A 12,794-nucleotide genomic window follows, 5' to 3' on the forward strand; every position below is an offset into this window, starting at 1 on the left:
ATACTGCATATAGAGCAAATATTTCCCTTGCATTGCAGCACAAGGATGGCATTTGAGTCCAAGCTGACAAAGAGCAGCAAGTCCACAGATTTCCGCATTTCTCCACCATTATGCACCATGTTCAACGTGATGGTGGATGCCAAGGACCAATCAGCTAAATTGTGTGCAATGGAGATAGGTCAAGAGGTAAAAACGTTACCTGGGACAGTGACTTAATGTTGATAAATGACAAGTTAGTTAGTATATTTAGTTTTTAATTTCAATACAAAAAGGATCTATTGCAATTTATGTTTTGTTTATACTTTTTGTTTTTAAGACTTTTTTTCTTTTTTGCAGAAACAGTACCACACCCAAATAGACGAGCTGATTGAGGAAAGTGTGAAAGACATGATCCAGCTTCTGGTTGCAAAGGTGCGACTATATATCAACTGTGACATATATTATATTATTTATTTATTTATTTATAATGACTTGTTACAAGTTAGGATGTTATAGGGATGGTGGTCTCAGTCTGTATGCGGGTTGGTACACCATTTTTCCTTCTCACTGACTAAAGTATCTCAACAAATATTCAATGGTGTGCCATGAATTTTGAAGAGAGGATGAATCCCAATGATAGTTTTTGGATATTCTGTGAAATATCTCCACATCTTCTGGACTTGGCAGTAACTGTACAGACATTCATGGCAGATGATGAATCCTCTTCCTTTGCATGATGAGGTTTCCATGAAATTTGCTTCACACATTTACACGTCCCTCTCACAATGAATTATAATCACTTTGGTGATCTCCACCTTTTCATCTAGTGCCATTGGGTCAGCATTTCAATTTTTCCAAAACTTTGATTAATTACTTAATATCTGAAAAAACTACTGACATTCCCGACCGCCTCAGCTGTACGCTGTACTTTTTATTCATTTCAAAACATTATACCTGCTCAACATCAGCTGTATAGCACTGCGATTGTGAGCATTCTGACATTGGCATTTCTGCCAGCATGGCTGAAGACTCTTACCCTTGTTAGATTGTTGATGAATCCGGTTCCTTCTCTTCTTTCTCAGTTTGTTGTCATTCTGGAGAGTGTGTTGGCTAAGATTTCCAGATATGATGAAGGCACTCTCTTCTCTTCATTCCTCTCATTCACGGTGAGATGAAGCTTCTTTATTTAGTCTTTCAGCGCCCTATTGACCTAGATGGGCTGTTTCTGTAACATTTAGGGCTGGTTATCAAACTATAATACTTTTTGGATATTGAACAAAATGTGTCCGTCGAGTATTTTAGCTGTCATTAAGTGCTTCCTCAGTATTGTGCTGTATTGTACTTTTTTGTTTGATTGCAGTTTTTTTTCTTCAAATATTTAAAATTGTATTTTCAAAAAGCGATTTGTAGAAAAACCTTTATCTGTGAAAGTAAGCTATTGTGAAAGTATTGCTTTGGAGTCAAAACTCAGATATCATATTTGCACTAGTATCAAAAAATGTAAAAAGATAGCCAGCCCTAATGAAATTGATAGTAATTTAAGGGTTTTTACATAAACTCATAGCCTGTTTTACAATTTTGTTCTGATTTCAGGTGAAAGCTGCCTCTAAATACGTGGATGTACCTGTAAGTCCAATAACACCCAACCTCCCTGTGTGCTCAAGAGCTTATGTGCATTTACTTTATACAGTTGAACAAGCTACTTTGTCTTAATCATCAAAATGCTTCTTTCCAGCTGATTACAGTAAAATGCTAGTGTTCTCTTATTCCTCTCAAATAGAGACCCAACCCTGTTCTGTTTTTGTTTTACAGAAACCTGGAATGGACGTGGCCGATGGCTACGTGACCTTTGTGCGCCACTCTCAGGATATCCTTCGTGATAAGGTCAATGAGGAGGTGTATATAGAAAGGTTATTTGATGTAAGTAAGATGCCGTCTCCTCCTCACTAGAAGGGAGGGGCCTTCCAAAATGTGGCAAAACAACAGGGCAGAGAGGGATAAGTCCCATTTTGAGAGCAGGACATGTATTTCAGCCTAGCAGAAGAGGCCTTTCTGATCTTCTATTCCTCATGACTTCTTTCTTTCTTTCTGTCTCTCTTCTCTCTGAATCTTAGCTGCTGCCCTCTGCATTCTGGTGTGCATTGCCACAGTGCTTTTGGGCCTTTGTGTATTAAAAAAGGAAACTTTTATTTGCAAAGAGTCCATAAAAGCATCCTCTAAAAGGATTATCGGAAGCAGTGCTCTCTGGAAAGAACAAAAATATCCATACCGTGATCACATACCAGCACACCAACTTATACATATATATATATATATATATATATATATATACATATATATATATATATTTATATATATATTTTTTAGCTCACCACTGTGCTTTGAGATACTTTCCACGTAAAGCATGTCAGCCTCCTTAATAAAATGACCCTCTTGGGTCTTGGCCGTTGTCCAAAGTGGACCACCCATGCATGTTTCCCTATGATCTGAAAATGCTTGGTGAAGGATGCACTGCTGGAAGGGCCAGGGTGACATAATGATGTCAAACTCTGAGGCTGACATGTCGTATACCCTTGGTCTGTTAGAGCAGTGGTTCCCAACCTGTGGGTCAAGACCCCACTAAAGGGGTCAAAAGATAAGTATGAAGGGTCGGGAAATAATTTACAGGCTAAGAAAAGAAGAAGGAAAACATGTCTGCTACATTAATAAACAATTACATTATAAATAATTAATCATTGTGTGAAAATGTCATTTTCCAATCACAAAAGTTGTTCCAGCCTCTCTCCTGGGAGAATTTGCTGCTGAATTTCCTGGTGCAACAGCCTGCATGGCTCTAAAATAAAGCAGTTTGAGAACAAAACATTACTTAAGTGTAATAATTTATAATATATACAAATATACATCCTGTGTTATGGGGGGCTATGTGTGAGCATGACATGGCTATGAAAGGTTGGGAACCAGTGTGTTAGAGGGTGAAGAGAGCACTGTCTTACAAAAATATAATCCTAATGGGATACATTGACAGTAATGTGTCCTCCATGTGTGATTTGAACGACACATAATGCTGTGATGTGTGTGCTTCATGTCATTCAGAAACTATTTGTTGAGACCTGTGTCTCTACAGGTGTGTGATGGCTATGTGTGTTTGACAGATTCTCAGTTTTGTGAGGCAGTGACGTGTGAAGTTTTTATGTCAGGGAGATACTTAAAAATCTCCCTTTGGTTTTATATTATTTGTGTTTGGCTGTAGAAGCCGGTTGTGTCAGATAGATATGATTTTATTTTTTTTGTTTTGGATTGAGGAGTGATGTTGTTTTGAAGTGGGTCTGCGTTTTCCACACTAGCTCCCCTGTCTCCGTCTGTGTCGTCAGTTTTACTAGTGTGGAGTTTTTCCCCTCATGTCCTCTGTGTGGCCCCAAAGTGCAGCGAAAGCACTGTCATGTTTCAAATTCTTCTGAAGATTTATCAAGCTGTGAATGTTTTCGTTTTTAGCATTTTAAACTATACTTCAGTTCAAGGATGTCTATGTTTTTCGCTTTCATTTAAATGCATTTCAATCCATCCATTTGCATGCATGTGAAAAACAGTTCTTAGATGTTGCAAAGGCTCTACTTTATCTCTCTTTCTTTCACTAATTAATTTCAATCCTTTTTATCTCCTCTTTTCTGATTAACACTATTCCTGCTGCCTCCTCTATTCAAAAAGTGGCACTTATCTCTAGTGTTGCGTTGCGTTGTTTTATCACATTATGTTGGTTGGCATGATTTTAGAGTCAAATAATCTTCCTGTGTACATCTTCTAGCATGACCCTCCTCTTCAGAGCTCTGCCTCATTTGCACATACAGCAGTCGTCCTTAGCACGTACTCTGCCACCCACCCACCTGCGAGGTCTGCATGCACTGCACGCTCAACTCGACTGTGAAGTGGACAGGCATCTGCATATCCGGCCTCGAGTTCAAATCTTTCAACCATTCACCTAATCTTACTCTTCCAATAAACCTCAACTCAAAACTAAACCTCACCAACCAAACAAATTAAATCCTCCCACTTCTGTCTGGCCGAAGAAATCCTTTTTCTGCGTTCCTGCCTACTCACATTTAAAGTTGACTTATTTTTCTTAAAATTGGAGTTGTGACAACTGTTTCTAAAATATATAGGGTGCTGTTCTCTTGTAACTTTAAACTTTAAAGAGTCCGGGAAATATGCCACCCAAAGCAATGTTGAGAAAAAGGTACAAGAAAATAGCACCGCTGCTCCCTGCCTGCTAACCATTTACTCACTCTCATTTTATTTTTATTTTGCTAATGAACTTGTGTCAAAACTATAATTTCAATTCCCTATACAGTAGTACGTTTTTTATCTTCAGTTTAGGAGCTTGGAGTTTCTACTTGAATAAATTATAAATAAGGCTAATAATTGCCTTTAGTAACTGAAGAGCCATGCAGCTTTTACAAAATATTGACTCTGGGAACATTTTACTATTTCAAAGGATAATTATAGTTCGAGACAGATAAATCTGTCAATTTTTTATGACTTGCCTCGGTTTTATTATTTTTTGAAGTATCAGTAGTATCAGTGCTCTGAGTATTTCCCCCTAATTGCTCTTTTTAGCTCTTCAGTGTGCTAGAAATGCAGTTTGTGTAGATGTCACACTCGCTGTGTGCATGTGTGTGTGTGTGCGTATGTGTGTGCATATGTGCGTGTGTGTGTGTGTGTGTGTGTGTGTGTGTGTCTGTGTTTGCAACATCTACTTAAACAAACAGTGAGGACCAATTTCAAGAACGTCTTTAATTTATTAGATATCCTTTAATTAGATTACATTTGTCATTACAGTCAAATTGTAATTGGACCAATTTCCATATTTTATTCCTAAATATATCAGTGAATACACTTGTCTGTTCAATGAATGTAAAGTCCCTGAAAACTTTTTTTATCAGTCAGCTTCTTACTATGAGTGATGCAGATCTACATTAAAGAAACGGTTTTACATTTTGGGAGATGTGCTTATTCACTTTGTTGTTAGATGAGAGGATAGATACCACTCTTATTTCTCTCTGCTCAATATGAAGCTTGACCCAGGGCACGGAGATGCTAAGCTTAACACAAAAACTGGAAATAGCTATCTCGACTGTGTAACACTAACAAAATCTGCCTACCAGCACCTTTTTAAAGCTCACTAATTAACATCTCGTTTGTTAGAGAGCTTAAAAATAATATTCAACATTTAATACTATTTATATGCCACAGTGTTTCAGGGTCGGGCAGTTAAATCCTGGAGTTTCTTTCATTGAGTTTGTATGAATTAATAAAATGTAACTGTGTAAAAATGTATGTTAATTAATGTGCTTTAGAGGTGCCGGTAGGTGGATAGAGGACAGCGCAAGGTTATTCTCTTTTTTACAGTCTGTATGCTAAGCTAAGCAATAGAGATAAGAGGGGTGTTGATCTCTTTATTTAACTCTCAATAAGAAAATGAATGAGTGTATTTTTCAAAATAACTGACTATTCCTCTAACTCCAACTTTCTGCTAAAATTTGAACAAAAGAGATTTGTGAGCATGGTTTATGAAATGTACATTCTTAATAAAAATACCTAAGGATGGGTTTTTCCCCAAGTTATAGAGGAATTTATTTTGAAACCAAGTTTTCAGGGGCTTTAACAGCACTAGATAAAGACAAGCATGATAAAAAGAAACAGTTAACACAAGATCATTTTAATGTAGCTTGTAATACTTTTTAGCTAATATGTTTTGTTTATTTTGAATATGACTTTATTCTCACATTTACACAGCCTGTTAGCTTGCACTGATTGCTGTCTCATGAAATGCAGGGATGTCTGTCTTACGAAGTCGGACTCAACATGAATCCTCCCTAAGTGGTGTATATACTGTTCATATGGGCAAAATGAAATGTAGCCTCACATGTAATAAAGCTGCGATCTGGTTTTATTGAAGTGATGCTTGAATACACACACGGGGGTGCTTGAAAGTGAATGTTATTGTCAGACACTGCACGAGTTGAGTTGTAGTTTTTATGTGTGTCGTAAAGGTTAGTTTTATGTCATGATGTCTTGAGTACGTGTGTGAGTGTGTGTTTTGCTGGAGAGTGTTGTGTTTATGTGTTTCAGCAATGGTACACTGCCACCATGAACCTGCTGGGGACCTGGCTCACTGAACGCATGGATCAGCAGCTCCACGTCTACCAGCTAAAGATCCTCATCAGGATTACAAAGGTAAGACAGGAAAGACCTGTCAGAGGGATCACACACCCAGAATGTTTTGCACCCACACTGTTCTTATGCATCTCTTTCCTCCTGCAGAAAAAGTACCGGGACTTTCGCCTGCAGGGTGTCCTCGATTCCACCCTGAACAGTAAGATGTACGACACGGTGCGCAACAGGCTGACCGTGGAGGAGGCCACTGCTTCAGTGAGGGAAGGAGGCATGCAGGGCATCTCCATGAAGGACAGCGACGAGGAGGATGAAGAGGACGACTAGAGCCCAGACACTGACACTCCAACCCGCACCCCGACCCCCTTTCACACTTTTGACTTTAGCCTGGTTACCGATGCATGTACCAACTCAGATAGCCACTCTAGGACCTCTTTGTCAGCTCGAAATGCCTATGAAGGAACTATTAATTATAAAAATAGTACGTATACTGAGGAAATCTAAATAAAAATGTTGAAAAATAACCATGATTGGCAGATTAGCTGTGTCATGATAAAGATACCACCTATCTTTGATTCATTCATTTCTAAATTCATTTCTGTGTTACTAAGCAATATGGAGAACCATTTGTTTGACAATGTTGAGTGAGATAAATAGGTGTGTCCCTGTCCAATGCAATCCTATATGGCGCTTATTTGTCGTATTCTACATTCATTAATGGTACATTGTCGTGATGAGTGTGTGGACCCTTTTTCTTTGTCTTGTCCGTTTTTAAGTGAATGCCAACTGCTTCAAACTGAAAATAAACCTCTGTATTTGTTTACGGCTGTTGCAGATACACTGCTGTCTACTCACTGTTATTAACATTAACAACAGTAAGTCCAGACCTGCATTTTTATCATGTGTCAATGCTATGTGATCTTATCTCAATTACTAATTAGACACGATTCAACAGGAATCTTGAACTTCAACGAGTGGTTATTCTAGAGATGCAATATTCTCATAGCTCCATTTTGATAACTTGGGAGATTCTATTTTTATTTTAACATTAAAAGGCCTTGAAACAGGTTCTATTTTAATTGAGTTGCACTTTTACAGAGAAAAGAGCAAAATAGTTTTTTTTATTAAAAAAAAAAAGTTGGTCTGTCCTTGTTCTGTAATTGTGTAGAATGAGATGTCTGGCATTTGTTTGGGTCTCACTGTTGTTTTGTATATATTATATAAATATATATAAATATAAAATGCTGTACATTGCATTCTGAGCCATCGCTGCATGCCTGTGGGTTCCCACCCTCCCCAAACGCTTTCTGTTTTCTGTGTGAATTAGCTGGTGGATTTGTTCTTGCTTTTGCCTTATGAAAGCCAACAGTTGTAATATGCAAGAGCTGTGGCCTCTAAATAAAAATTACTGTACATGTGCATTTGCTGTCATGTTTACTAGCTGCATGTCCACCTGAGACACAAACACAGACACACTGAACTGTACTGGAATAGTTTGGCAGTGGTGGAAATTAACTAAGTAAACTTATTCAAGTAGCCTACTATAGCTACTTCAGGTCTTAAGGTTCCTCTTGGAATCATTTCAGTTAAAATTGAACACAAAGACATAATACATAAAATATGTTGAGACAGTATAGAAAATGATGTTCCCTATAAGTCCAGAACTTGCCTGAGAATCATTCCTTTTTCAGGTTTTCTTCAGGATAAAAGAAATGACTGTCGCTTATATGCTTTTCATGCCATCAGTTGTTTCAGGGAAAACTCATCGTAGTTGCATGTAATACAAGGATGCTGTGCACCCATACCCAAACTTTATTTCATGAATAGCAATACAATATAGCTATTAAATACTACTATCACACTACAATATGGTATATGACAGCATCATAGAAGTATAGGGCTATGACTCTATCATGTAAACATGTGATATGATGGACAAAACCATTTGATTATTTATTTAAGTTACAAAATAGACGTCACTACCAACCTGGCGGAAATGCACTGAGGCTAACACACTGGATCCCTGGACTGCTGAACAAATGTCAGGAAATATCTGGTTTTAATATCAGCATGGACCTCAGAGGGGCAGGTATGACTGTGGGGACTTTGCTGTGGATTTTAAGATAATTAATTTCCCACAAAAGTACAATCTTTAACAGGGCTACTATACAAACCAAATCTTTGTATGAAAATATAAACTTCTATGATCACAAAGATTATATTAAAGTCAAGGACATTTGTTTTTTGAAGTAAATGTGTTTAACCACTCAACACGCAAAGAAATAAACAGAAAGGGTGTTGGCATTCATACAAAAGAAAAACCTTAACAGTTGCCGCAAAGAAAAGTTTTGTTGCAGAGCTAAGTGATCAGGAATTGGACTTTTCTCCAAATGTTGGAGAGTTTTCACTGAATTTAACAAACTCCCCTTTGTAAGAGAAGCAGGTGTTCACAGAAAAAAAAAAAAAGGTATTCGAGTATGAGAATCAATCAAGAGCGAGGAATGATCAGGGTTGAAAGGGCTTATAATTAAATGTCACAAAATAGTTCTGAGACAGAATATCAGCCCACATAAAATATACGTTGTGGTTTAAAATCTTGTACACTGAGGCTGAAACCAAAACATGCTTAACTCTTGTTCAGTTCACACCTCTGACGCGATAATCTGCCCTGTAAGATTAAAAGATTTAGATTTTAAAGTCTAGTTGATTAAATACATCTCAGGACAAAACCACTTACATGTTGCAAACTGGAACCACATCTTTGGTTACAAAAAAGGCATTCCCCCCCAAACCTAACAAGAAACTACATCGCCTGTCAAAGTATTCACCTCCTTTAGAACTTTTTAAGATTTATTTATTTTAAACTTTGAGTCACAGTAAATATAATTAGGATTTTCTTTTTTACACTGATCAAAAGAAAAAGACAATTGAGTAAACTGAGTAGATGAAAAAAATGAAAATGAAACCGCTGATTGTACACATTTATCCCTTCACTTTAAGTTGTAAATCATCACTGGTGCAGCCACTTTTTGACTGGTTGAAAGAAGTTTAACTGTGTCTAATCATTGTGTGACAAGTTATTTTAGGTTAAATATACCTGGATCAAACAGATAATCAATTTCCTGGCAAAACAAAATAATAATCAGGGGAAGGACATAAGGACCTTTCCAAGGCACTGGATAACAACTGAGTGGGTTGAGAAGAGGGCAGTGGCACTAGTGAGACCATAAAGAGCTCTCACTAGTGTAAGCCACACACGGCACATCTGCAGAAACACACTGCTCATCATAAGGCCTAGATACTTCTCTGCAACAGGCCCATTCAAGGCTTGTGAAGGTAAAGTGTAAAACAAATACAGTAAAATATAAAGAAATGGTGGAGGAAACTCCAGGTCTCTAACTACAAGATTTATTTTTTATCAAACCAATGACCCAAATATAAAGCCACACTTACACAGTAATATCTTTAAAAGAACAATGTTAATGTCCCGGAGTGGCCCGCGTCAGAGTCTAACACCTCAATTCAGTCCAGAACTAGTGGCAGAACTTAACATTTTGCTGCTCACTCCCTGTCCTCATTAAACAGACACGCATTACATACAATAACAGACATGTCCAGATGTGCAAAGCTATCCACATACTCACTGTAAATGTTGCCAGAAGGTGAATAGTTGTGCAATCAATTTTGGGGCTTTTCTAATTGTAATGAATTTAGATTGATTTGTAGACCTTAGTTTTCACTTTAACATTAAAGTAGTCTCTTCTATTGATCAGTGACAATGAGAAATCATAATTACATCCACCGTGATTTAATGTTGTAAAACAATAAAAAAAAACAAAAGTTTTCATGGGGTGAATACTTTTTGTAGACATTTAGTCATGACATGTAGTCACTACAGATGCCCGTTACATGTGTTAACGGTTGAACCTTGACAGTTGAGTTTAGAGAAGCTAAAAAAAAAATGATGGTAAAAAAAAAAATGGAGCTTTGTAGATTATTCATGACAATCACAAAAAATATGACTCTACACTAAGGCCAGTGGACACAGGCAAAAGTAAAAAAAAAATAAACAAAATAAACAACAACTATATAATGGCTGTGTGTGTGTGTGTGTGTGTGTGTGTGTGTGTGTGTGTGTGTGTGTGTGTGTGTGTGTGTGTGTGTGTGTGTGTGTGTGTGTGTGTGTGTGTGTGTGCGTGCGTGTGCGTGTGTGCGTGTGTGTGTGTATTTCAAAACAATATAAATCTCCGTAAAAAGCAATACATGTTCACATTAGATGTAACACACTTTAAAACAATAAGCCAAAAGTACATTATACAAGACAGCAGTGAGATATTTGGACAACATATGAATATTTAGCAGGTAAATATAGTCTCTTAACAAGGGATAAAGATCTTCACCCAGGTAGAGCGGAGCCTCAAAATGGTTTGTTTGATCGTGGTGACAAAGTGACATAATGTGTGCTGGGCTATGTCGTGATGTGATGTTGTTGTTGTTGTTTTGAGACTTTTTTGGAAGTGGATCGCTTTAACTTATCCTGGTCTTCATTCTTATCTCAATGCAGTCCAAAGATCCCGGTTTGTGTCGTGATGCCAGGATTTCACTGTGAAATGTCTTCACTCACTGGATTTAGGCAGTAACACTGATAGTATAGTGCAAACTGGACAGAGCTGCATTTTCCTCACGTCAACTTAAAACAGGTGCAAATGCTCAGCAGGATAACATTTAAGACAAGAAATAAAGAACAAAAACATAAATATCAAAAAACCTTTATCAGTATAAAAAGTAATAAGGTTATTCATGTAATCAATAGCCTGGCAAAAAAAGGCCTCAGAAAACTTCGAGTTTTTACAAATTAAGTGCCTGTGACAGCGTCCTCAGACAAGCGACTCCATGCTCTCTGCAGGGTCTGACTCGTCTGCAATCACCACCAACCCATTAGTGTCCATGTGCATAGAGCTCAGGCCACATTCTCTGTTACTGACCAGGCTGAGCATGGCTTTATAAAGGTACTGGTACTCCTCCTGTGGACATAAACAAAAACACACAACAATCTAACATTACAGATCACAGGTGCTACAGAATCATCACACAGATCATGACATTTCTTCAAAATCTGCATGCAATATTTTTGATACAAACATTGAATGAAATGACTGATGTGAAAGCTGTAGCCGCTTGTAATAACGCAACTAATGTCCAACTCTGCACTCTGGATTTGCCTTATTGTTTTGGTGGTTTTACACCCCACACAATCATTGCACCACACACGGTTTGACTGTGGGAAAAAACTATTACTTGCCCAGCAGTTAATGGAAGAAAAAGAAAGTTACCAAGTGACCGCTGAACATAGTGTGGCATTTAACAGCTAAAGCCCCAGATTATGCTGATTTTATAGTCAGGAGTTGGTGGAAACCAAAAACTGAGGGGAACACTTTCAACAGCTGACAAAAAAACGTGACTCCAGATGAATGCTACCATGTATCTGTGTCTGCTGAATGAAAGTTTGCTAGCTAGTGTTGTTGGTTGCTGTATGTATGCTGTGTTTTTCTGCCCGCTAGTGATAATAAATCCAATATATGAGTCCAAGGCAGCCCAGAAAGCTGTAATTATTGAATAAGGGGGCAGGAAAACAAGCTGTAAACACAACATTGATATAATATAAACTAATAAAGTTGATATGACAAACTTGCTAACTAACAATTTACTATTTGAACTTCCAACACATCCGGAGCGACATTAGCATTCATTTGTGTCCACCTGACGATGCCTTTCAGCTCCGTTTGGTCTACACCAACTCCTAAAGGACAAATTAGTCTCTCTAGCTGTTTAAATGTTCCACTATGTTCAGCAGCTAGTTGCTGACTGAGTCTGCCTGCCCTTTTTTAATTTTATGTTTCATTGTTCCCAGTTGTTAAAATGCTGACCACAAATGCCTTGTGTTTGTATTTGACAACAAAAGAAGAACTTACTATATCAGTGAAGACTCCCGGCCTCATGATATTGATCATCTTAGCCACCTGATAGATGTCGACGACCCCCTCGTTCTCCAGCTGCTGGGACAGCGTGGTTAGGGCACAGAGCATGCCTGCTGACACGGCTCCATACCTGTGTGGAAATGTTCAAAACCAGCTCTGTGGGAAAACTGCTTGTCTAAACTGTCATGTTCAGGTAGTCTTAAACAATGTTACATCACACATCCTAAATCCCTAGTTCACACATGGGCTATTTTCTTGTCTGTAGTTTGTGTTAAGATCCCTTCTTCATTAACCAACTGCAGACTGTCAAGTTATTGCCTTAATATCCTCGTAACCCAACAAGTAACTGCCAATAAGGTACACTACAGTGTATTAAAGGATAGAATGCGTCCATACAGATTTATAGCAATTAGCATCCCATCACATTAGTATCTAGTGTAAATAGCTGGGGAGACAGAATGCCCTGTTATTTAGACTGTGTCCAATTCTGATACAGCTTTAAGTAATTGAAGGATGGAGTGTGATTGATAATAAGTACTTTCAGTGATGGAGACGATTCAATTAGCTGATGTTTTCAATAACAGCAGCTGAGGTGCTAAAGGCACAGTGGTCTGTGGGAAAGACATCAACTGGGAACAGTTGTGGACGTCGTTATGGTTGCCTGGTTAA

The 12,794-nt window shown here is 37.9% G+C and overlaps 2 protein-coding genes across 19 annotated transcripts in view; one reads left to right on the plus strand and one right to left on the minus strand.

The window, feature by feature from the left end:
- Window positions 1-7,568, plus strand: part of cadpsb (Ca2+-dependent activator protein for secretion b) — a 58,691-nt gene extending 51,123 nt beyond the window's left edge. For all 17 annotated transcript variants that reach the window (XM_034870225.1, XM_034870226.1, XM_034870229.1 and 14 more), the window contains 7 exons: window positions 39-186; window positions 337-411; window positions 1,062-1,145; window positions 1,573-1,605; window positions 1,792-1,899; window positions 6,106-6,210; window positions 6,298-7,568. In XM_034870225.1, coding sequence (XP_034726116.1) covers window positions 39-186; window positions 337-411; window positions 1,062-1,145; window positions 1,573-1,605; window positions 1,792-1,899; window positions 6,106-6,210; window positions 6,298-6,474 — 730 coding nt within the window. In that variant the 3' untranslated portion in view covers window positions 6,475-7,568. The remainder of the gene's footprint in view (window positions 1-38; window positions 187-336; window positions 412-1,061; window positions 1,146-1,572; window positions 1,606-1,791; window positions 1,900-6,105; window positions 6,211-6,297) is intronic.
- Window positions 7,569-10,900: 3,332 nt separating this feature from the next.
- Window positions 10,901-12,794, minus strand: part of ca16b (carbonic anhydrase XVI b) — a 100,005-nt gene continuing 98,111 nt past the window's right edge. For both annotated transcript variants that reach the window (XM_034870222.1, XM_034870224.1), the window contains 2 exons: window positions 12,120-12,255; window positions 10,901-11,171 (listed from right to left, as the gene is read on the minus strand). In XM_034870222.1, the coding sequence (XP_034726113.1) occupies window positions 11,025-11,171; window positions 12,120-12,255 (283 nt within the window). In that variant the 3' untranslated portion in view covers window positions 10,901-11,024. The remainder of the gene's footprint in view (window positions 11,172-12,119; window positions 12,256-12,794) is intronic.

The sequence above is a fragment of the Etheostoma cragini genome, chromosome 4, assembly GCF_013103735.1.
Source record: "Etheostoma cragini isolate CJK2018 chromosome 4, CSU_Ecrag_1.0, whole genome shotgun sequence".
Lineage (NCBI taxonomy): Eukaryota > Metazoa > Chordata > Actinopteri > Perciformes > Percidae > Etheostoma > Etheostoma cragini.